The sequence below is a fragment of the Chenopodium quinoa genome, unplaced genomic scaffold, assembly GCF_001683475.1.
Source record: "Chenopodium quinoa cultivar QQ74 unplaced genomic scaffold, ASM168347v1, whole genome shotgun sequence".
NCBI classification, from domain to species: domain Eukaryota; kingdom Viridiplantae; phylum Streptophyta; class Magnoliopsida; order Caryophyllales; family Amaranthaceae; genus Chenopodium; species Chenopodium quinoa.
Genome location: NW_018744582.1, coordinates 1,142,022 through 1,165,751, shown reverse-complemented (window position 1 = coordinate 1,165,751; position 23,730 = coordinate 1,142,022). Strand labels below are relative to the sequence as shown.

The 23,730-nt window shown below is 33.9% G+C and overlaps 2 protein-coding genes and 1 pseudogene across 2 annotated transcripts; 2 read left to right on the top strand and 1 right to left on the bottom strand.

The window, feature by feature from the left end:
• The first annotated feature begins 508 nt into the window (after nucleotides 1-508).
• On the top strand, nucleotides 509-5,072 carry LOC110699223. Its single transcript, XM_021876713.1, has 9 exons — nucleotides 509-1,357; nucleotides 2,207-2,332; nucleotides 2,417-2,518; nucleotides 2,616-2,717; nucleotides 3,070-3,204; nucleotides 3,296-3,412; nucleotides 3,714-3,872; nucleotides 3,982-4,037; nucleotides 4,147-5,072. The coding sequence occupies exons 1-8, from the start codon at nucleotides 1,234-1,236 to the stop codon at nucleotides 3,999-4,001; spliced, it is 885 nt and encodes a 294-aa protein (XP_021732405.1). The 5' UTR covers nucleotides 509-1,233; the 3' UTR covers nucleotides 4,002-4,037; nucleotides 4,147-5,072.
• Nucleotides 5,073-8,002: 2,930 nt separating this feature from the next.
• Nucleotides 8,003-11,085, top strand: LOC110699222 (LIM domain-containing protein WLIM2b-like). Its single transcript, XM_021876712.1, has 6 exons — nucleotides 8,003-8,155; nucleotides 8,288-8,548; nucleotides 9,431-9,530; nucleotides 9,652-9,701; nucleotides 9,788-9,877; nucleotides 10,590-11,085. Exons 2-6 carry the CDS (start codon nucleotides 8,414-8,416, stop codon nucleotides 10,827-10,829), a joined length of 615 nt encoding a protein of 204 aa, XP_021732404.1. The 5' UTR covers nucleotides 8,003-8,155; nucleotides 8,288-8,413; the 3' UTR covers nucleotides 10,830-11,085.
• A 773-nt stretch (nucleotides 11,086-11,858) lies between these two features.
• Nucleotides 11,859-21,761, bottom strand: LOC110699221 (annotated as a pseudogene).
• Nucleotides 21,762-23,730: the final 1,969 nt, after the last annotated feature.

Sequence of the window (23,730 nt, the reverse complement as noted above, 5' to 3'; positions counted from 1 at the left end):
TGGGTCCCTCTTATTTTTCTCTTTATCTCTCTCATCTTTAAAAATTGTCTAGGAGACCGTGAAAATAAAAGTGTGGCGGCTAAAAGGAAGTATCTACTTTGTCTAACAAAGAAGGATATTGCTAAATTAGGATTAAAGTAAATTAGTAAAGTGGGTAAAATAAAAAAGAAGGAACGAAAACAGAAAGTAGATAGAATAAGAAAGGAATACTAATATATACATACAATAATACAAGTAATTAGATGCAATAATAATTGTCAAAGTTATATTGACAATTTTTCTGAAATCTTACTCTCCGTATTTAAATAAGTAAAACGTTTTGACTTTTTGTACTATTAATCTAATTCACTTTGACTAATGTTTGTGATTTATACATAAGACTAATATAGTCTTACGGTACTTGAAATCGTCTCAATGAACAATTTATTAATATTCAATTGTTATAATTTTTACTTATTGTTATTATCAGTCAAAGTTTTGCATTAACATACGTGTAAAATAGATACGTTTCACTTATATAAATACGGAGCACGGAGGGAATATCAAATAAAACAAAAAAGATGAAGTAGAAAGTAGGATTATGGAAGGTTGAACCGAGTCTATTAACTAATATTAAAACAGAGTATGCTGACGTCACCACTGCCTACATGTCGCTTTCTTAATAAATTTTTCCGCCTAAATGCAAGGAAGATGTCATCTTTTTTATTTTTTTTTATTTTTTATATGGAGCTATTATATTTAACAATTTTGAAATTTAAATGTTTGAAGCTTCTACATTACAACTAAAACCTATCAATTCTTAGGAATTTTAAATATAACTAATAAATTACCTCCTACATACTTTTTTTTTTTTTTTTTTTTGAGGCCAAATAACCTCCTACGTTGAAATATATATTAGATGACGTTGAACCGATACTATTTCATAATTTTGATGAACATCTAAAATTTTAAAATTACTTTTTTTTTTTTGTACAAGGTGCATAATTCTTATATAGGTTTTATATAAACGTTCTAACCTAGTATATAAATATATTGCATTTTAGTCGATTACGCGTTGTTGAGTAGTTTAGAGTTAGTTGATGATAATAATTTCGACCAAATAAGAGTATTTTATACGGTATTTAACTCGTGATTCACGACTGGAATGTGATATAAATTGTTCCCATTTCCAATCTCTGACCAAACTAAAAAGTAGTCTAAATTTGGTAGAGCAAAAAATAAACAGAAATCATCATGAGTTTTGGGAAAGAAGCTCCACCATTGCCAATGTATGAACGTAAAGTTCTGAGACATGTGCCTACTATGGTCAGAAGACGATATGATCCAGATCTTAACAAGAAAATTGATGCAACTCAAGGTAATAAGTACTACTTATTCATTGTTGCAATTCAATTTCTAATCTTTATATAATATATATAGACTAGCTTAATATATATACGAGTAGTTATTCTTATTCTTCATAATTTCATGGGATGAGATCCTTTTTACTAATAAATTGGGAAACAAACTTTTATAGCATTTGAATCTTCCTTATATCAATCTAATTATTGGATGGTCATTGAAAGTTTGGATGATAAATACTTTCATATGTTTATGAAAAGTGATAGAGTAAGGAGATAGACATGTATCCATGGAGGTCAACGGGTATGAAAGGGTTAGGTAGGATTATGGAATAATGAGTATACGTTTTTCCAAGGTGCAATTATGAGGATAGTAAATTTAGGGTCCATGTTTATCACATGATTCCAAAGTCAATGATCAAGGTAAAGATGATGGTAGAGATGGGTACGGTGACTATTACATAATAAACAAAAAACTCAGGGGTATATGGTGAAAAAAACATGAAGAAGAATCTTGCTACGGAGTAAGACTTTTTTTTAACTATTTCGTTTTTTTAAGTTTAGTACGAAATAGACACTTCCGGAGTGTATAAGTATTGAAAAGAGCAAGGGGGATCGTCACCTCCAAACATCCTGACTTGGTAAGATTTAAAAAGAGTCTTGCCTATTACCAAACCGATAGTTGAAAATGATGGGGGAGATGGGTGATTATAGTAGTGCACAATACTACTATACACATGGTTAGAGTTGAGAGGAGAAATAAGACACCAAGGTTATAGCTAGAAAGAAAACAAAGTCAAATCAAAGGATAGTTCACTAGATGGAAGATCACCCTTTGAGTTTGATCATCCTTCTCAAATTTGTAGGCATGTATTCAAATCATAGCAATAGCGAAAGTGGAGGAGCCAAAGATGATGCAAATCTTGCAGGCTTTGTGAATGTTTGTGTTGAAGATAAATTTGTAGATGATGGACATGTTGATAATGATCAAGGTAAACAAAAAAAAAAAAGTTTACTAAGCTAGCTTTTCATTAACCCCAACAAAGTAGACTAACAGAAATATGTATCAAATGTAGGTTCATCATGTTTAGAAGATTGCGAAGACGAAGACTATGGAGCTGTAGATGGGAATACCCATGAAAACATTGTGGATGATAGTGTCAAAAATGAAGTACAGGGTATGGATGAATTCATGAATATCGTGAAGATTCTAATAACACTGTAAAATTAAGAACAGACCTATCTAATTTGAAGTACATATATTAATATATGCAGGCTTGCATATAGAAGATACTGAGAGTGAAGGTGATGGAACTATTGTGGATGTTGAAGATAAAATTGAGGATGATGGACATGCAAATTTTTTTGATGATCAAGGTATGCGAAAGATTTACATTGTATTGTTATAAGCTTCTCATTAATCCTACAAGGTAGATTAACAACTATTATCATCATTAGACAATCAAATTGTAGATGTGATCCTTGAAAATTATTTTGATGCTTAGAACTTAATCCTTTGTCTTTGTTAATTCCTTTGTTTTGCGCCTAGATAAATTGGGCAAAACATTTTCTACTTAGTAGACTTACTACCTTTATTAATTATTACCCACTGACTAGAACGCGAAATGGGACAATGGTTGATACAATGATACACCTAAGATCAATCAAACCATATTGTGAAGATTTTAATAATACCCTGAAAAGTATACTGTACTATATATACATGTAGGTTTGCTTGCAGAAGATGGTAAAAGCAAAGGTGATGGAACTAAAGCTGCAAATGTTGCAAGCTATTACGTGGATGTCAGCGTCCGAGATGAAGCACAAGACAATGAGCTTATTGGAAACTTTGACAATAAACAAGGTATGCAATTATGCAAATAAGAGCCCATCTAGAACTTTCAAAATGGATGTTCAATATAATTTCAAAGAGCTCATGATCATAATATATGTAGGTTCTCAAGTGGAAGAAGATTGCAAAAACAAAAGCGATGGATCTAAAGATGCAATTGTTGTTAGTGCCATAGATCAGCCCGTAGACATTGCTAATGAAAACTTTGACGATAAACAAGGTATGCAATATTGATGCAATTCTGATGAATTTGCATCTTTATAATAAACCCAAGTCTGTTCCAACTTCCTTAATTATATTAACTAGATTGATGCAATAATGTGGAATTTGTGAGTATCTTAACCATTTTTATAACTTCGTAACACTGCATTTACTTGTTTTACAAATCTGTTTTATGTTTTAATGGAGGTTTATGGTGGAACGAATAAAACAACAACAACAACAACCAAGCCTTAGTCCCAAAATGGTGGAACAAAAATGCAATTGTTTATTATTACTAAAAATTTCAAGCATATATGCAGATTTTATCTCAGGAGCATTGAAGAATACACTGGAACAGGATGGCTACGACTTACGTTGTCCTGTTTGCAAGCAGTATTTCACCCAAACAATGATTTTGAGACGAAGGGAAGACCGCCAACTATACAAAACAACATGCTTTTCCAGTTTAGATGCTTTATGTAAGATTTAAGGCCAGCCATCTAAGCCTTTATTCCCCCTTTGTTCCGCCTTTTTATAGTTTTATCATCACATCATCTAACTAAAAAAAACCTGACATTGACCTTTCAGTTTGTAGCAACCGGTGGTAGTTGTCTAAGGACAAACAGTCTCGTGATCTCATTTTGGTAAGTTTCCTAACTCTAAAATATATAAGTTTAATTAGTTTAAGGATATGCAAGTTTATTGCTCTCATCAGTAACTGATCTCTATGTATTTGTTGTTACGTAAATTAAGGCATTGGTGGAACAATGCGACGCAATGATCATGAGTGATATGCGAGCAAGCTCCATCAACATACATTGGCGGTGTTGTGGCGAACACAGTGTAGCTAACTACAGCTTAGAAAATGAAATCTCTCTTGTGACGATAGATGTGTAACGATTCGGGGTCTTGTAGGCTTTGCCAAACCCTCTTTGGTTCTCAACTTGGCCTTTCTTCATTGACTATGAACTATTGCTATAATACATAATAAATTAGATATAAACTATCAGCATACGTCTCGTGCATCACACATGTTTAACTAGTATTTTTTATCAATTATACCTTTATGCATGTGGTACATAACACATGATTTCTTTTGAGAGGATGAATTACGTAATGTGTTGTTGCTTAAACGTATTTTTATATATCGGAAAGTATTGAAAACCTAGATAGCCTTAAATAGGAGTGGGAAAAATTACTTCACAATGGTTCTAAAATATTACTTCGTATAATAAAATGTTTCTCAAGGTAAGAAAAAAAAATTTGAAAAAGTTTTAGCGGCTCCATCTTAACTTGGGTGCAATGCTTAAACAAAAATACAAAAATATGATAAAAATTTTGGGTCATATTTCAATGTGGCGCATCCAACTATCAGGGGCGGAGCCATGTAGGAACAAGGGGGGACGGTTGTCCTCCCATTTTTCCAAAAAAAAATTTAATTTATGTTAGCTTAAATAAATGTTGTAAATAAGAATAAATAACTTACATGTATACCTTATATAACAAAGACAACATTTGGTCTGGTGGTTGATGGGCTTGAGTAAAGCTTGTATTTCTCTTTGATCCTAGGTTCGATTCTTTACCCGATCATTTTTTTTGTTTCTTTTTGCTATTTTTGGACTTTATTTTAATTTCATTTTATAGTTTATACAAAGTGCTCCTATTTAACTTCTTTTTCTTGTTTTTGGATTTTGCCATTTTTTTTTTACTGGTTTTTAAATTTCATTATATAGTATGTAATTTATATATACAAAGTATTATAAGTCTTCAAACCTCTAATTACTCTCATTTAACTGTTTAATCAAGTATCGCCTTGTTGATAGTGATTACTAATGTGTTATTAAACTATTTGTAATGAACACATGTCTCCGTATTTTTTTATCTCTCTAATTATGTGTGCCTAAATTCTATTTTTTTTATAGCTTGTTTGGAACTAAGTTTCCAATTTTATTTTTAGTCAAAGAAAGTTTATTTATTTATTATTATTTTTTTTTTAAAATGTAACCCAAATCCCTTTACATCTACTATCAATTTGTGTAAATGCTTATCATTTGATAAATCATATTTATCGATTATTAAGGATTACATACCTTAAAATTGGGGTTTACCAGCATAAAAAAAAAAATTTGGTTAATAAATTTCTTAATATGCAATTAATTTTTTAACAACTCCTCTTTCACCATATAAGAATAATTGTCATATCTCATAAGCGATTTCAAATATATATTAAACAATTTATGTGATCAATTTCTTTTTTCTTATAATTATTGTCGATTATTAAACATCTAAAAATTGTCCCCCCGGATTACAAATCCTGGCTCCGCCACTGCCAACTATATTTTTTTGACATTGCCAAATAAACTTGCAACATCATGTTCTTCCATACCATTTTTTTTTAATGCAATACAAAATAAAAAAAAAACCTAAATTCTAAAAGGACGTAATTAGAGCGTAAGTTATTCGATTCACTCAAAACTTTAACGAGCACGTACGAGTTGAGCAAGATATTATCGTGTTTAGTGAGTAGGGAGTACGAGCCGAGTACATGCAAAAAAATTTCAACCCGAGTCGAGCACGCACCCTTCATCAGCTTGCGATCAACTCAATTGATTAGCATCCTAAATCATGCCAAAAAAAATGGAAAAAAAACAAAAATATAAAGTCGTGCCTACACGTAATTATTTAAAGGGAATCAAATCAATGATAATTAATTATAAGTGGGGCAATACTATCCCCTCAATATGCTCAGCCAAAAAGAATAAAATGAAGAAAAAAAATTAAAATATTCTCCATTAATACCACGGAGTTTCAATCATGGAGCTAAGGTGCCAAGCATAAATATGCATGCAATCTGCATATTTGACAATAAGGAATCCTTATTCCATCAAATCTATATATATATATATATATATATATATATATATATATATATATATATATATATATATATATATATATATATATATATATATATACCGAGATACGAGTATAACAAAATCGTTTGCTCGATTATGTCATTTTATGTTCAATGATATTGGATACTCCGTAATACGAAATATATTTAATCAAATATTACCTCTTTCGACAGAAATTGTCACATTATTAATTTAAATTATATTATCATTATGACAAGTAAATTTGAACGGGTGAAGTCATTGATTTTTATTTACTCATTATGTCCCAATCTATGGATTAGATGATCATTTTATTAACGACATAAAAATGACGATGCAGTCCTTCCTATGTACATTGAAAATTCTCTGACAGTCACTTCCTGCTGTGGCTTTTAAGCGGCCAATTGATTCCGAGCGGCAAAGTCGCCAAACATTCCTCCAGATCTTCGCCTGTAAATATCTTTGACTTTAAATATTTTTTTCATCGGTTATTTTACAAATAAATTAAGCAAATTTAAAATATGCCAACTCGACTCAAATTAGCAAGTAAGGCTCCTTAAAAGCGAGCCCCAAATAAAGATATGGGATAAACTTGGCTCGGTGGATATTCAATTCTTCATAGTTCATATAATCAACTAGGTGGTTGTTTGAACAGTTAGTGAATTACTTTATTGCATGTTAAAAGCCGTTGATTTTGGTGGAATCATGCAGTTTGATTGATTAGAAAGCTTGTTTTACTGTGAAGAAATGATTCATTGGCAATTTAATTTAGGTCCTAGTACATTGCTCCAGCTGATAATTGCATGTGAAATGAATAGACATGAATAGATCCAATATGCTTGATTGCTACTATGATCCTCAGTTGTAACTGTAGTGTGATGACCAAATAATGTAGGCAATGTAAAAGTGAGGAGTCTAATGTAAAAGTGAATCTTTATTTGTTGGACTAATGTACGCGATATAGCTAGCTATATAACCATAAACCACGAAGATATTATCCTAATTAAAGATATCAATGTCATGAATGTAACACAAATGCACACGTCCACATATCTACTTATTATCGTGATTTTTGAGTTAGACACTTTTCTAAAATACTCCGTAAGAATTCAGAAAATTATTCATTTGGTTAATGTAAAAGTAGTGAAACCAAGATACAAGCATCAACGAGTACATATATAGAGTAATAGATAGCTTTTGGACCAGCCTGTATTTTAAAACTAATCCATCGAGTTGAGTCAAAATAACATCTTTACCTTACTAATTTTAAGTAAGATAAATTACTCCACAAGTAATAACATGTAACATAATCACATCTAGATTACCTCTATCAAGACAATGTTGATAAAACTAATTATTTGAATAAATACAAATCACTAAATTACACCTATAATGAAACACATAATTTCCATATCCATAGTCACCATAAACATCAAACATGTTTTCAACTCTTTGTAAATGTCTTATACCATGATAAATAGATAATACTCCTTGAATTATATTTTTTTTTTTTGACAAAAATACTCCTTGAATAATTGAACTTTCATGAAAATCATAATTTTTTGAACACCCAAAAAAAAAAAAAAAAAAAAAAAAAAATCTAAAACATTTGATTAATGAAATTGATATTCAAGTAGTAGTGGAGCCAGGCAAGGTTTGGTGTTAACTTTGCCAGATTTTTTAATATATCTCTTTTTCGACTCTTTCTCTCTCCTTCCTTCTCTACTTTCTCCTTCCTTCTCTACTTTCTCTCTCTTCTTCCACCCTCCATCATTATCATCCTTCTTCTCTACACCCACCTGCTTCTCTTCTTCCCTTTCTCTCTCCTCTTCACCATTTCTTCTTTCCAGATCCCTTTTTCTTCTAAGGTTTCTATTTCTTCCCTATTTTAAAACCCCATTTAAATTTGACTACTTTTACCTTTTATTTTCCTTTAATTGTTTGTTTTTTGATTGAATTTTTTATTTTTGAGTTGACCCACTTTTGATTTTGGTGTTCAGATCAGCTTGATTGTTGCTGGAGGAGAGAGAAAATCAGGGAGAGGTTTTGAGGTTGTGGGTTTTGGTGATCGATAGGAGGAAGGAGTTTGTTAGATCTGTTAACAAGAGGGAGGAGGAAAGAAAACGATGTCGTTTACAGGAACTCAGCAGAAATGCAAGGTTTGTGATAAGACTGTTTATGTGATGGATCAGCTTTCTGCTGATGGTGTTGCTTATCATAAGTCTTGCTTCAAATGCAACCATTGCAAAAGCAGGCTTCAGGTAATCCCTTTTGATATTATTGCTATCTTAATTACTTAAGTTTGATTAGATAGTTTTTTTTTTTTTTTTTAATTTGATATTTATGGTATGAAGACTTAATTTTTGTTGCAATTTTCCAATTTTGTATTGTAATTGACAATGTGAGGAGTTGGAAATTTTTGCTCATGATAATTAAGCTTTTCTGGGTTTAAAAAATTTAATCTGTTGGTTTTGTTGTGCATGTGGGTAATTTGATTTTGTTGTTCAATGTTTATGTCATTGTAAAAGGGTATTTTTGTCATTTAGGTGTCAGCTAGCTAGGATGCTCAATTGGTCTTTTTGTGTTATTGTGCCTTCTTTGGACCAAAAGAGAAAGATATTTTGCTTCTGTATAGGTTGGTTTGGTGACTTGTTATTGAGCCATTTGAATGTAGTCTGTAATGTAGCTCATATGACTCAATTTAGTGTCTCAAATGTCTTTTTAGAACAGAAGGATCCGACACACGCACCTTTGTACGAATTATATAGGAGAAAGCAGACGGAGGAGTCAAGGATCAGGATATTCTGTTAATATTATTGTATTAGGACTTAAAAGAAGAATAAATGTTGTTGTATTAAGACTTTTAACATTAATGAATTTCATTGATGTGAATCTTAGCCATTTTTGTCAGGCTGGTAAGCTTGTTCTTCGACAAGTCTTTATATGTGTATGTTTATGTATGCTGTTAATGTCTTGGTATAGATGAAAGAGTCGTATACTGTATTAACAAATGGAAAGTGAAGAGTTTAGCATTGCTATTCGTGTATCGTGTAATTTGTCTTCTTGTTATTTGGGTTTGTACAGCAGTATATGGTTGAGGTGGTCAGTAATGATGGCTAATGTATCTTCAATCTTGCTTGCAGCTGCACAGTTTTTCTTCAATGGAGGGTGTTTTATACTGCAAGCCTCACTTTGAGCAATTGTTCAAAGAGTCAGGGAACTTCAACAAGAACTTTCAGTCTCGTATGATTTCTTTCAATTCCTTAAACCTGATATTAAGATCTTTATAGTTTTTGACCATTTAACTGAATAATGGAGTATTTTCTTGTACTATTTAACTGATCTGTATATGTTATTTCAACAGCGCCTACAAGACTACTAGCTGAAAAGTCACCTGATCTGAAGCCTGAGCTGGTAAAATTCTCCTCCATTGTCATGCTTCTTTGATGGGCAACCTACTTGTTTCTTCTCTGATATTCAATAATGCCATTTGGTCTCAGACAAGGTCGCCAAGCAAAGCCGCGAGCATGTTTTCAGGGACTCAAGAAAAATGTACAACTTGTTCCAAAACTGTTTATCCCATTGAAAAGGTATTGTCTTTGTTATTAAATTTGCACTTCAATTGGTCAGGTTTAGCAATTGTTTATTTATCTCAGAGTTTGATTGTGTAACACCCCCTCCTCCCTTCTCACCACAACTAAAGAGACTGGGAAGAAAAATAAAAGAGGAAGTCATCAATCTCATTTCACTGGGTTGTCATTGTTGTACTTTTTTGAAGTTTTGTATTCGAGATGAACAAACTTACAGGTGACAAATGTCAGCCAATTTGTAAGCTGGGTAGTTGAGGCCATTTCTAATTTATTTGGACTTTTCATGGAACCTACCTTAAGAACATGTTTGATTTTTAAAACTGACATGACTTGAACTCTTTCCATGTTGCTTAGTCATTGCTTGGAATGCATACCTGTGTCCAACACTAGAATTAACGTCTGAGTAACATCTATGTTTACTGCTTATTAAGCCTTCATTGGGTTTCATGGTCTGTCATGGTATTGTGATTTGAGTACCTAGTCCTTGGCTATCCAAGGGTAGCAAAAGATATGCTTATCAGTTGTCACCTTTTGCTCATCCTTTTTAAAGTTGAATCTTGTTTCTTTCGTGCATGCGTTTTTACAGATATCTTGGTCAAAACTTGAGAGTAAGTCAGTAAGGGGGAATAAAGAAACTGAATATAAGTTTTCTAGTGTCTGTGTATGGTTAACTTTTCCTCGGTCACTGATTCTATATGCAAATACCCATTAGGTGACAGTGGAAAACCAATTCTATCACAAGTCTTGTTTTAAGTGCTCCCATGGTGGCTGCTCAATTACTCCTTCAAACTATGCTGCCCTTGATGGAATTCTCTACTGCAAACATCATTTCTCACAGCTTTTCAGAGAGAAAGGAAGCTATGCTCATATTATGAAGTCTGCTTCGATCAAGCGAGCAGCAGCTCTGGTTCCTGAAGGCGTTGCAGCTGCTGTTCCAGCTCCTGAATCTTGAATGCCTGATTTTTTTCTAAAAAAATGAATTATTTGGATAGTGTTGCCTTCTTCCTGTGTGACTACCGTGATAAGAAGTTAACGACTTGTGCCTCTCTGTTTTGTTGTGTATTTATCGTTCATATTGACTCTGGTGTATGCTTAAAGTGAGCTTCGTGCTCTTTGTAACGCTTGGAGGATGAATTTTCTCATATAGTTCTCTATTAACCATTGCATCAAGAAGAGAAACTAAAACCAAGTAACAAATCTCTTAAATATCCCATGATGTTTGGCCTTAGCTGATAATATTATTCTTAAAATTATACTGCATATTGTCCTTCCCCTAAAACTTTACGTTGGGTAAGGCTCTGGTTAAAAGAGCTTTGTGCTTTAAACTCAAATTGGTTGAGATAAGGACAATTTAAGTTCAACTTGGTCACGATTACTCATGTTCAGATCATGCTTTACGCTCAATAAGGACAATTTAAGTTCAGCTTGGTTATGGTTACTCATGTTCAAATCACAATGAAACAAGTTATGAGAAGGAATAAGTTCAAATAACAAATTATTTTTCAAGTAAAACTTAAGTGTACTCGAGGAAAAAAGTTCAAATAATTTAAAAGGCGTCGAAAAAAAGAAATCCATAGAAGTAGCAAAGCTGAAGCTGGAGCAGTAATATCAATTATGCAAGAGGAGTCCTTTTTATGTTGTTTTTAGGCAACGAGAAAATTTAACCATTCCAAAAGAATGCACCATTAGGAATGGAGCAGTAACTACAGGACACTAACATCCTAAATTCCAAACTCCTGGAAAACAGTCTATAATTAATCATTGGATCAGTTGGATGGATAAGGTCACAGTGACCAGTGGACCACCTTAAATCAACTCATGTCACTTTCGGTAGTAATTTGAGAAAGAAATAGCCATCAAGAAGCACATTAATAAAGAGTGTCTTTCGGTGCAGACTCACATTGTCTACATAACCATGAATCATGGTGGTTAAGTTCCCGATCCCGAAGTAGAATCTGTATAATAATAGGATCTCATGATCTTCATCAACAAAAACTAGCACTATTCTATACTTCAAAGATTCAGTAATCCGAATCAGCAACACAACAAATACTCCGTATGTACCAAATCAAGATGACAAGTGAATCTTCGCGTGTTATTTCTTACCAACAGTGTAACTAGCTACATGTATATACAAGCAGCAATACAAAAACTCTGAAGTAGAATCTTCACACTTTCCCTGTACGATGAAAATATAAATTTTGGGTGAGATAAGATTAAATCTTGTTCTGTCAGCGATGCTTAATATCACCCCCTACATTACCACCAGTTCATCTTCATACATGTGAAAGAAATGCACTCTGTCCACCCCTAGCCATTGAATTCTACGAGTATTATTTTGTACACAGGCTAAGAAAGTAGTTCCGGTCACCAGAGAACAAGAAATGCCCAAACAAAAAGATAAGCCAGAGTAGAACTGAGAAGTCCACAAACATTACATCAATCATGCTCTATCATCTTGGAAAAGGATCGCTTATTCTGGAATCAGAGCCATCACTTGTTCCTGCATAGGAACTTAAAACTGCTTTCAGGTTCTTTTCACTTGCCTGAATGATACTCTCTATTTCCTTCACCACTTTACCCATTGAAGGCCGCTTGTCTCCTGAGCACTCGACGCACTTCAAAGCCAATTCCACGAATTCTTCCATACCAATCAGATTGCCAGAACGAATGACAGGGTCCACAAGGTTGTATATGTACCCTGTCTCATTCATTGTGACCTTAACCTCTTTTACAATGTACTCCTTGTTGTTCTCTATCGGCAACCTACCACTTACCAGCTCCAGCATCACCACACCAAAGCTATAGACATCACTCTTCTCAGTCAACTGTTGGGTGGTCAAGTATTCAGGATCTAAGTACCCCTGGAAAAGGAGGACATATTTGAATGCAAATGAAGAAATAAACATCTAAGGTTATAGAAAATAAATAAACAATTGTTATATGCACAAACAGCTTCAAAAAGGAATTAAATTGGATCCTTTGGCAATTGATGCAAAATATAAGTAATTCTACTTCTACCTCAAATTTTGATGGAACAATAATTCTACTTGAACCATCCACATGCCCACCCCCTTTCCCCAGAAATCATAATTAAAATACCATATAAGTTTAGGCATGGAAGACTAACCATTGTTCCCTTAACTTGGGAACTAACATGATCTCCATCATTACTTAACAGCTTGGATAAACCAAAATCTGCCACTTTTGCATTTAAATGATCATCAAGAAGTATATTTTCTGACTTAATGTCCCTGTGTATGATGGGGGGCTCAGCAAGCTCATGCAAATATGCCAGACCTCTTGCTGCCCCAAGAGCCACCTTTAATCTTTTTGTCCACTTTAATGTAACTCCTGATCTCCCTGCAATGACACATCAGAATAATTAGTACCTTCATCTAATATAGTGTAAATGCAAATTTCAAGTGACAGCATTCACAAGAAGATGTCAAACACAAATATACAATCAATAACTAATAAGATCAACCAAGTAGCACTCCTTAATTGACAACAGCACACATGAGCCCCTTAGGGAAATATGAGGAAATGGGGAGAGTTAACTTGTGCTCATGCCTCATGCCCCGAGCCTTGGCTTAGGCAGCAACGCACATGCCCCTGCCTTAGCTTTATCCTAATATAGATCTATGACTTCCTTCACAAATCAACTCCCTCTCTGGGAGCAAACTAGCAGAAATCTGAACCTGAGGAGTGCAAGTTGGTGGTTGGAACCATCTCTTATAGATCCTGACTACCATGACAACATAATTCCAAAATAGTCATCTTATTGCACTAAACTCATGTTGGGACTTTATAGACGGCCTTTTATGGCTCCAAGCCATCTTTAATTAAACCTTGAAACACCTACCACATCCACTTGAATTTTTAAAAATATTTCATAAAATTGGTCCGAAAACGTGCGTTATAGGCTTCAATTATGGACAATTTTTCGACTTTTTCAAGCCCGAAAAGAAAAGAGGTCAGGGTGTTTTTATGGACCCCATGAAACCCTAAGAAGCTATTTGGGTGGTTTAAACCATCCACTTTGCATTTAAATTGTCAAGTTAGGAGGTTACGTACACGACTCCCTTTATTGAATTCGAAGGTCTCTTACAAGCATTTATATGAAATTGTGAACGACTAAAGGATATTTAAGGTTTTAAACTACATTATATAGTAACGGGATGGATCCCCTACCATCACTTGAATTTTTGACATCGCGTTAAAAAATCTCCAAAAAATGGTACGATTTTTTGTACTATATCTGTTAAATTTAGCCTATGGAAAACATTTTTATATCAGGAAAGGTTAGGCATTGAGAAGTTTGCTAGGGTTCCCAAAGGGCCTAAGGAGATATACTTGGTGCCCAAAACCATCTTATTAATGCCTTGGCCCACCAGCCCCACCTCGTTATCATGTCTTAAAATGTCTTGCATTGGCTTGGGCTTAACTTATCCTTGACCTTGCCTTTCCTTGGCCCTAAGGCAAGGTCAAGATCTCAAGACGCTACCCTAATAACCCTATTGCAAATAATAAGGAGCATTTTAAGAGTTAGGTGTTTTTATCCCTTGTGCTCATGCCTTGAGCCATAAGATTTGTGCCTATCCTTGGCTTATGCCCCTGCCTCGTGCCTTGGCTTTATCCTAATATCTATGGCTCTATGCATTCCCTCACAAATATATGTGACTAGTAAGAATCAGATATGAGGATTGCATAAGTGATGAGCTACACACTGAGCTCTTGACTACTACTACAGTATAATTCCGAAATAGTCTTAATAGAAACAAAATCATTTTTCGGACTTTAAGGCCTTTTATGACTTCAAACTATCTTTGATGAGTTGATGACACTGGGGGACACGCCCCACATCCACTTCAATTTTGAAAATATTTCCCGAAAAGAGTCCCAAAGCATGGATTATAGCCTTCAGTTTTGGATAATTTTCGATTTTTTCTAGGACCAAATAGAAAAGAGGTTGAGGGGATTTCTAAGGACGCCACAAGACCCCAGGTAGCTATTTGGGTGGTTGGAACCACGCACTTTGCCTTTAGATTATCACTTTGGCCCGTTACATACAAAGCTCTTCTCAATAAATTCAAGGCCACCACAACTGTTTATGTGACCGACTGGTGGGTATTTAAGGCTCCAAACACACCAATCCTGCCATATCTCAAAGAAGCAATGTCTGACAGCATGTTTGGTGCAGCTAACAAAGAGTTGTGCCGGCTAGTCAAGAACAGATGGTTTACTCAGTAGATACAGCTAGAAGCATTGAGAGGCTTGCGTGACTACTTTGCATTATTGAAATTTAATGCCACAGATTATGAACATGAATTAGCATTAACAGTCTTTTCTACTAGCATCAAAGCCTAATATTAGTCTTTAAATATAAGCAAAGAAGTACCTGAAAGACTTGCCCTTAGGCTTCCATTTGGGACATATTCATAAATCAGAATCTGTTCACCTCTATCATAACAGAAGCCTACCAAACTGACAACATTTTTGTGGTGAACCCTTGATAAAAGCTCAATCTCAGTTTTGAACTCTAGAGCACCCTGCAATGACCCAACCTGAGCTCTTTTGATTGCAACTAGTTGTCCATTGTGAAGATTACCCTTATAAACCTGATCCAAATGTTCAACAAAACGCCTTCATACAAGAAATATAAGATCAGACGGTAAATGGCTAAACGAGTCCTTATAAAAAGTTGTAATATAGACAAAATACAAGTATCTTTTTATACAGAAATTCATAAGGTGTGATTTAATCATCTGAAAAGAAAACTTCCAATGTGAAAATAGTTAAATAAAATAGAACCTATAGCTATTAGAACTATGAGCAAAGCTTGCTGACTAAGGCAATGTTGAAATCATGTCTTGAGCACCATAAATTCCCTATTACAAAAAACCTGATGCAGTTTGTGAAGCATAAGCTATTAGCAGAACCAGGAGCAAGTATTGTTTTGTTACTTGGGCAATGATAAAGCGTCTCAAGTCATTCGTGGTATAATATTCTAAAAAAAAAAAGTATACAGTGTTATGACAAGCGTTGTGAATAGACTCGGCAACATAGAGTATGAGTTGAAATGCTTTAACTTCTGGTAACAATATTGAGATTTGTTGTTGACTTCAGCAGCAGATCTCAAAAGGTTCTATTGCGCTAATAGAACAAGTAAGAAAGAGGGAGAAATCTAGGGGCAAACACACCAATCTTAGCTTATGCTGAGTTACAATCCATTCTTTGACATATGTTCTGCCATAGAAAATATAAGAACTTACTTTCCCATAGCCACCAACTCCAATCTCATTTTTGTGAGAAAATGTATTTGTGCACTGCATGACATCTTCAAATGAGATGCACCCAACTCCCTTTAAATGAGGAATGTCACCATCACTCCAGGATGCTGCACTTACACAAAAAAAGGCTACTATTAATCTTCAAGCACATTAAATTAGTATCGAATAAGTGCAATTCAACATTAACATATGATCTTACAGAAAGGATTGTTTAATTTATAGGCTCTTTGAGCAATCTTTCTTTGACGATAGGCATAAGCTCCAGCAAAAATTGTAAGCAGCATAAGCACGAATCCGGATATAGAGAGCCCAATAATGAGGGTAATTTTTTTGCTTCGTTCTGCAGGTGTCTCTGTGGCATGAGCAGAATTAGGAGGGGAAAAAAAATCAATTAAAATATAAGGTGAAATCCAGTCTAAAACATAAGATTATTATTCAATGAAAACAGATTTATTCTCACCTGGAAAAGCGTAAGGCACATCTAATTTGAAGTGATAAGGTCCATATGGTGTTTTGAAAAGATGGTCATTAAGGACATTTCCAATTCTAGATATATCTGTTCGATCAAAATGTACGCCAGAAGGAGGAAATAATGCTATTTCCAACACAAGATAATCAAATTCAGTTTCTATCATTGAACTAACCAAGCATATTTTTGTAACAAAGGAACCAATAGCAGTCTTCAGATCTCCATCCAAAAAGTCATAGTAAACCAAATTTTCTAGATTAGAAAAGTTAAAAGATAGAAAGACCAGACGAGCAAGATAGGGACGTCTACAATCAGATCCTGTTGAATCTGTAAAGCAAGATAGAGAAACACAATGCACTTCAGGTATAAACTTTGAAGCCTTCAATGGTTTGCTATTCTTGCAGATTCCTATTGCTTCTTGACTTTTGCAGAATGGGTTGTCATCAAGTCTGCCACAAATTACATGGGTTCTTAATTATTCCAGCAATAAAATGATCATATAGATACCAACAAACAGCTGAATCAATTCAAGATTAAGACAGACCAAAAGCAATGTATACAGTAGTACTTACAGAATGCTGTGACTGTATCCTCCTCTAATAAGTTCTTCAATGAAATTATTTCGCAAATCTATAAGGCGAAGCTCACTACCGAAGCCGGTCCCAATATTGACAGTGCCATTGAGTAGGTTGTTTCTTAGTAACCTGTTGTCAGACACATAGAATTAATTTATTAGTAAAATTTCAATTACTTTGTTGATTAATTTCACATTTAGCTTCTGAGACAAACTCACCAAATTAATGTCAAAAAAAGAAGCAATAGGTTAATAAAATGAGAGGGATAATCGTACACAGTTTGCAAATTGGATTGGTTGAACACAACTGCAGGTAGTTGCCCACTTAAGCTAGAGTTTTCCATCCTTCTGTGCAACCTCAACCAGTAAATTAAATCTACACAAAAGGGTGAGAAAGAAACAGAAACAATATACAAAATACAATCTACATATCCTGTCTTTGATCATGATATTCTTGAATTTTGTGAAATGGAAAGAAAAATGAGAAAGCAATTCAGAATCAGCATAAGCTTGCAATGAACACTTTTTGTCCTTTATCAATAGATTTATAGTTCTAATGACATATGAACTTATTCAGTATTTTCCCTTGGAAAATCAATCATTTCTCTTTGAAGCTCATAATTTCTCCTTCTTCAGACTGAAGTTGCAAAAGACGACCTGTGTGCAAATCCTATAAACACCATCTGGTCAAATATTTTATTGGATGAAATGATTCTTGTCTGTTTGATTTTTAAATCCCAATTAACTGAATTAAGAGTTTATAATATAATGCCACTTGGCTTTTAAAAGGAAGATGTTGTGTTTCGTAAAAACTTCTAGAAAGGAGTATATGCCAAGCATTCCACCAAAAGAATTTCTAATATGCAAATATTATAGTATTCCGTATCATAGTATGGAGGTGTTAACCTAAGAAAGCTCATATCCAGAGACAAGTAATTTCACTAACAACAAGGATAGACTCAAGCTAGTCAGTCCCAAGGATCTTATATCTACCATTGTCACTGGTCAACATGAATTGCAAATATATATTTTTGGCAGTGTCTTTTCTCTGCTGATCATCTCTTATTCTACTTCATTTTTTTTATAATAACAATATGTGTCTAGATGGAGTACATAAAATGGAGAGGATTACAGGAACATACAATGTAGTCAAAAGTGGCAATGTGTTGAACCACAGAGGGACATCTGAAGCAAAAAAAACTGTTATTACTCAGATCTCTGCAAAAATAAAGGTTGGTAATGTGAATTCATAAGGAAGATCTGTAATAGCTCACAAACAAACAAAACAATTATGGAAATATCAGTGTAAATGCGTGGTTGTGTGCACTATTCAATAATCTGATAATATGTATATTATGATAACTACAAATTGGATAATCAAGCTACTAACATATATGTAAGGCGATTCATTCCAGAAAGCTCCGGTATTGGACCACTCAAGTTATTGTTTGCTAAGTACCTGAAAACATAAGCCATCAGCCCATCAGTGTAGGACTTGGACAGACAAGAGTAAAATAGACATCCACTCTATGGCTTACAGTGAAGTGGGAGAGAATTGTAGGTTGTTTTACTTACAGCTCACCCACGTTTATGAGGTCATTCAGATTCCGGGGAACCATGCCACTAAGGGAGTTCCTGTCCAAGCGTCTGCAGCCAGTGTAAGAGGGTCAGTGGTTAAACTAAAATTCACTTCATCATAATATAATTCAAAGGTATACACACTCACATGACCTCTAGATGCAGCACAAGCACTAGTGTTTTTGGGATGGTTCCTTCTATCTGGTTGTCATTCAAAATTCTGTAAAAATGATAAACATCAATCTTGCATACATCAAGTCATGGTAGGAAAACAAATCACGAAAGTAGGTTCATACAAACTAGCTGAATTAGTTTTATAGTTTTAGCTCAGAAAGCAAGGTTAATGTAGACATATTTCAAACATTTGCAGTTTGTCCTCAACTAATCATTATTCCTTAGTAAACAAAAAAAAAAAAAGTAGATATAGCTTGTAATAATCATTAAACCTATAGCAATAGAGGTAGAAATAATAGGGAAGATGGAGGCTGTAATGTTAGATAAATTTGAAGAAAGTTTACTGCCATTGGTTATGGATTTTGCTGAAGGCCAGTGGAAGCCCTTCATATCTTTGGACTTTATTGTGTGCAAGAGTACAATATGCTTTTAGAAAATTACTTTGTTTAATATGTATGCCAGAAACGAAAAATGATCAGTGAAACCACCGCACAAGAAAAAAGGTGGGCTACTTTTTCAGTCAAATTGATGTAATCTATTTATGAACGTATCTCATCAGTCTACAGTAACTTGAAAATTCTTACAGATGCTTAAGAGCCATATCTGAGCGGAAAAATCCAAGAGGAATTTCACCAGAGAACTTATTCTCCCCAAGATGACTGCATGCAGATCAAAATACTGTTAGATTACCATCAATAAATAGTAAGATTAGGAAGCATCAGAAAACCTGCACCAAAGACTCGTACAAGTGCTTGGCCTTTAACAGGTTATCCAGGCCAGGCGTAGTCTTGTTGGAAACTGGTAGGTTTCCATCCAGCTGGTTGTCAGTTAGATCAAGCCAAACAAGTTTCTCAAGATTACCAATGGAATGTGGTATTGGTCCACTGAAGTGATTGGAATTGAGAAACCTAGTGATGATCAAATAAATTTAAGTCAGAAGCAGATGTAATATTAATGAATTGACCAACAAGGATTTCTCATAGATTTTGGTATTCAGCAATGAAGAAGGGCAATAGCCAACATATGGAGCATGAAGCTGTATTCCACTGAGGCAACAACAATTTAAAGATAATGATAGACATCATCCTCAATTTACCTTGAAAGAAGAGGTGAGCTGATTTTCTCCACCAAATTGGGGGGGGGGGGGTGGGGGGGGGAAACAATACAGACAACAGATAAAAGCCTTACAAACGCTGGAGATGTAGGAGGGATCCAATTGATTCAGGAATTGGGCCAAATAAATTACAGCCTGAAAGAACACTACATCAAGAAAACACAGTAAGGTTAATCTGTTTAAAAGTTAGCAAGATGGTTTTTACAATGTTAATAGAAGAAATTTCTTACAGCCGTTGTAATTTCTTCAGACTGCCAATATTTGATGGAAGCAGGCCAGTTAGACCTCTGTTGTTGGATAGATCTCTACATACAGAAATCAAAGAGTAAACTTTAACACGATACAGAACTATAAGCACTATAGAAGAAAGCCAAGAGGAAAACGACGTGTGTGTTGCAGCACCAAGTGTCTTTGGGGTATTGAGCACATTATCATTTTGATTAAGAAAATAACAAAAAAAAAAAACTGAAGTTTGCTAGATTGTAGATGGTAAACTGAAGTTTTAGACAATATATGGTAAATGTTGTTTACTGCTATTTTAACCTACACTATCTAAAGCCAAAAACTCCCCTTCTTAATTGAAAAAACGATGTTGAATTTGCCAAGTAGTCATATGTCTAGGTGCTCTATAAATTGGTAATACTAGAATATGATGGGTTTCTGGAAAATCAAGACATGCTGAATAAATTCCCATGGAGTTATCCATAAGACAACAAGAATGAGAGTGCGAGCATTATCAACATTATATAATTACAACTTACAGTCTCTGCAGCTCAGACAAAGAAACAATATCTTCAGGCAATGGACCACTCAGATTTGTACCTGATAATAAGCTGCAATATTAAGTATGAATAAAAGCTCAGTTTGCATTTGGCAAAGCTAGTATCCAGAAATTGACCAAAAATAACAGATTGAAAGTTGTAGAAGAACACTTTATCAGCAGACTAACATAGCAATCACACGCGAACCATTGCAGAAAATACCATCCCATCTTTTACCACATGGATCATGCCCAACCCAGTTGGGAGGCATATTTTTCCATTGTCTCTTGAGATTTTCCAACACAGCCACTGCATCAGCACAATTCATGAAGTTAGAAATTGGATTTGACAAGAGAACAGGAATGCTCTGAAAACATCACATTAAACTACTACTTGTAAAAGAAAACAGAAAGTCTTGAATATAGACATGCACACGGTCCAACTGATATAGAGGATTCTCACGTAAAAGGATCCACAATACTAAGGGCCTCTCTGGAATTGTCCACAGATGGCACTCTCTTAACACAGAGTCTTAAGAGCCAGATATATAATTATCATTGAAATGACACAGCATGAAATTTCAAGAATGAATGGAATCCTTCAAATTAAGGCTAGATGTAAATCAACTCCATCATAGTTCACGGAAGCATCAGAAGTCGTCTCGAATTGAATCAACCTCATCAATGTTAAAGACCAATGCAACATTGACCAAAATGGAGCTAAATTAAAGAGTGCAGCCACAAATAAAACTAGGCAAGATGATTCAAGAGCTACTTACAATCTCTTGAATTTGTTTTTGCTGATAAAACCCAGCATTGTAAGAATATGAGCAGAAGATAGACCAGAATTCTGTAATTCATGACTAAATTTTTTGAAAGAAATTGACAATGGTAATCAATTCAATAATCTGGGCACCCCAATTATCAGAATCATTCAATTTTAAAATATACAAGTAGTTTACATAGAATTTAAATTAAATTAAAATATATTAGTGGGTGTCAATTCATTTGCAGAAAAATTAATGTGATAATCAGACAGACTAATGGGTGTCAATTTATTTGCAGAAAAGTCAACGTGAAGAACAAATAAACTTGTAGAAGATGCAGTTTATAAAATTCGAAGAAAATGGCATAACCCAATTAATCACGAGTAATAATCTGGACCACATTAATCATCTGAACCATTCAAATTAAGAAATGGGTTTACTAGGAATTAATAATTAGAAAAAATGAAAGTTTACCAGTAGAGAAAGTGGCAGAGACATTCTTTTGATGTCCACTCCCATTGTTGATGAAGTCTCACTGTCTGAGTCTTCAAGTTCTATGTGCGGGCATTCACGGGTGAAATGTTAACAACTTGGATTTTGGATTCTCTATCTTTTGGGCTTTCATCACTTCTGATTTTGGTTGGAAATGGAAAATAATTGGCCCATGTATTAGGCTATTAGACTAGGTTAATTAGATTAAGTTACGTGTCACGCACGGTTTTTACAAAATTTTATATCGAATTATAATGTTGATTCAAAATCTACCAAAAAATAATCTTCATATTTTTAAATGAAATTGAAAGAGTTTGAATCTTAATTTATACCTAAAATTGAGCCTCGAATCCGGATTAGCCCAAAGGGTTAACCAAATAGAACACCAAAAAAAAAAAAAAAAAAGTAAAAGATGTAGAATAATAATTTATACAATAAAAATATGGAAAATATGTGAATATTTTTTTAAGAATAAATCACAATTATATGATTTGGTGAATATTTTTTTAAGGAAGTGAATCACAATTATATAAAGAAATGAATATTTTTTTTTTTTAGAAAGTGAATAAAAAAACCAAAGAAAAATAGTTTTGGAGGGAAAAAAAAGCACTAAGAACTGTCATGTGTCATTCTTAGTGTTTGTTTTAGTATTATGTTATTGATTGATTGATTAGTATTTCAATTCCGAACGGACCGACCCTTACTAATGTTAAATTTTATACGAGTATATAAGTATAATGTCAGCTAATGATTGAATCGCGTGTACATCACTCTCCATAATCTCTATAAAAAAAGATTGATTTCTTCTGTTTCCAACATTTTAAATAATATATTGAGTAATAATTATTCATGTCAGACACATTGAAATTTAACAAGTCTTAGGGAAATAGGGTCTCAAATAGCGCGTCACTTTTATCCGTAGTTCAATTAAACCATGAATAAGTCCAGATTAAAATATACTTGATACAAAATTGATGTAGCCAAATCGGGTCAAATGAGGATTGTCCAAGAAATTATGTATGTTACGATTTTTCTGTCCATTTAATTATATGTGGTATCTTGATAAACAACTCCTTATATTATTGTCCTTAATTATTTTACAAAACTCCATTTATAATTTCACCCTCCTGAAGTTTGTGTTATCAAATAAACTTGTTTTTATACTTCGCAAAAATTTGCTCATGTTAATTCGCAAAAAGTACTGCGCATTACAAACAAATGTCAAATTTTGTTTAATTTCGAAAATTCAACTTAAATCAACCTTAATACTCCAATGAACATCCCATGCATCCACTACACATCACCTTACCCACCTCAGGTTACTCCTCCACTAACTTCTGAGTTCTGACATCACTAAAAGACAAAATAAAAGGTTTGGCAGCTGCCCCTACTACTAACTGATAAGAATATACATAGCACCAGCATTAACTGCAGCATATTAGCAATTAGCATGCCTCTATAGGAGCTGAGATTATATATTTATATGTGTGCTCTTCTTATAAGTAAATTGAACAAATGTACTGATAAAGCTCGATTATGAATAAACTCATTTTATATTCGTTCTTAATAAAACGGATCATACGTAAACCTACTAAATAAATTGGATTTTATTAGATCAAAAAATTTGGACTC

Excerpts from the sequence above, each read along its gene's own strand:
- LOC110699222 (XM_021876712.1), top strand. The coding sequence starts at position 8,414 with ATGTCGTTTACAGGAACTCAGCAGAAATGCAAGGTTTGTGATAAGACT. Across the intron at positions 8,549-9,430 it reads ATTGCAAAAGCAGGCTTCAG|CTGCACAGTTTTTCTTCAAT; the intron begins GTAATCCCTTTT and ends TCTTGCTTGCAG. Across the intron at positions 9,702-9,787 it reads CTGATCTGAAGCCTGAGCTG|ACAAGGTCGCCAAGCAAAGC; the intron begins GTAAAATTCTCC and ends ATTTGGTCTCAG.
- LOC110699223 (XM_021876713.1), top strand. The coding sequence starts at position 1,234 with ATGAGTTTTGGGAAAGAAGCTCCACCATTGCCAATGTATGAACGTAAA. Across the intron at positions 2,519-2,615 it reads TGTCAAAAATGAAGTACAGG|GCTTGCATATAGAAGATACT; the intron begins GTATGGATGAAT and ends TAATATATGCAG. Across the intron at positions 3,413-3,713 it reads AAACTTTGACGATAAACAAG|ATTTTATCTCAGGAGCATTG; the intron begins GTATGCAATATT and ends GCATATATGCAG.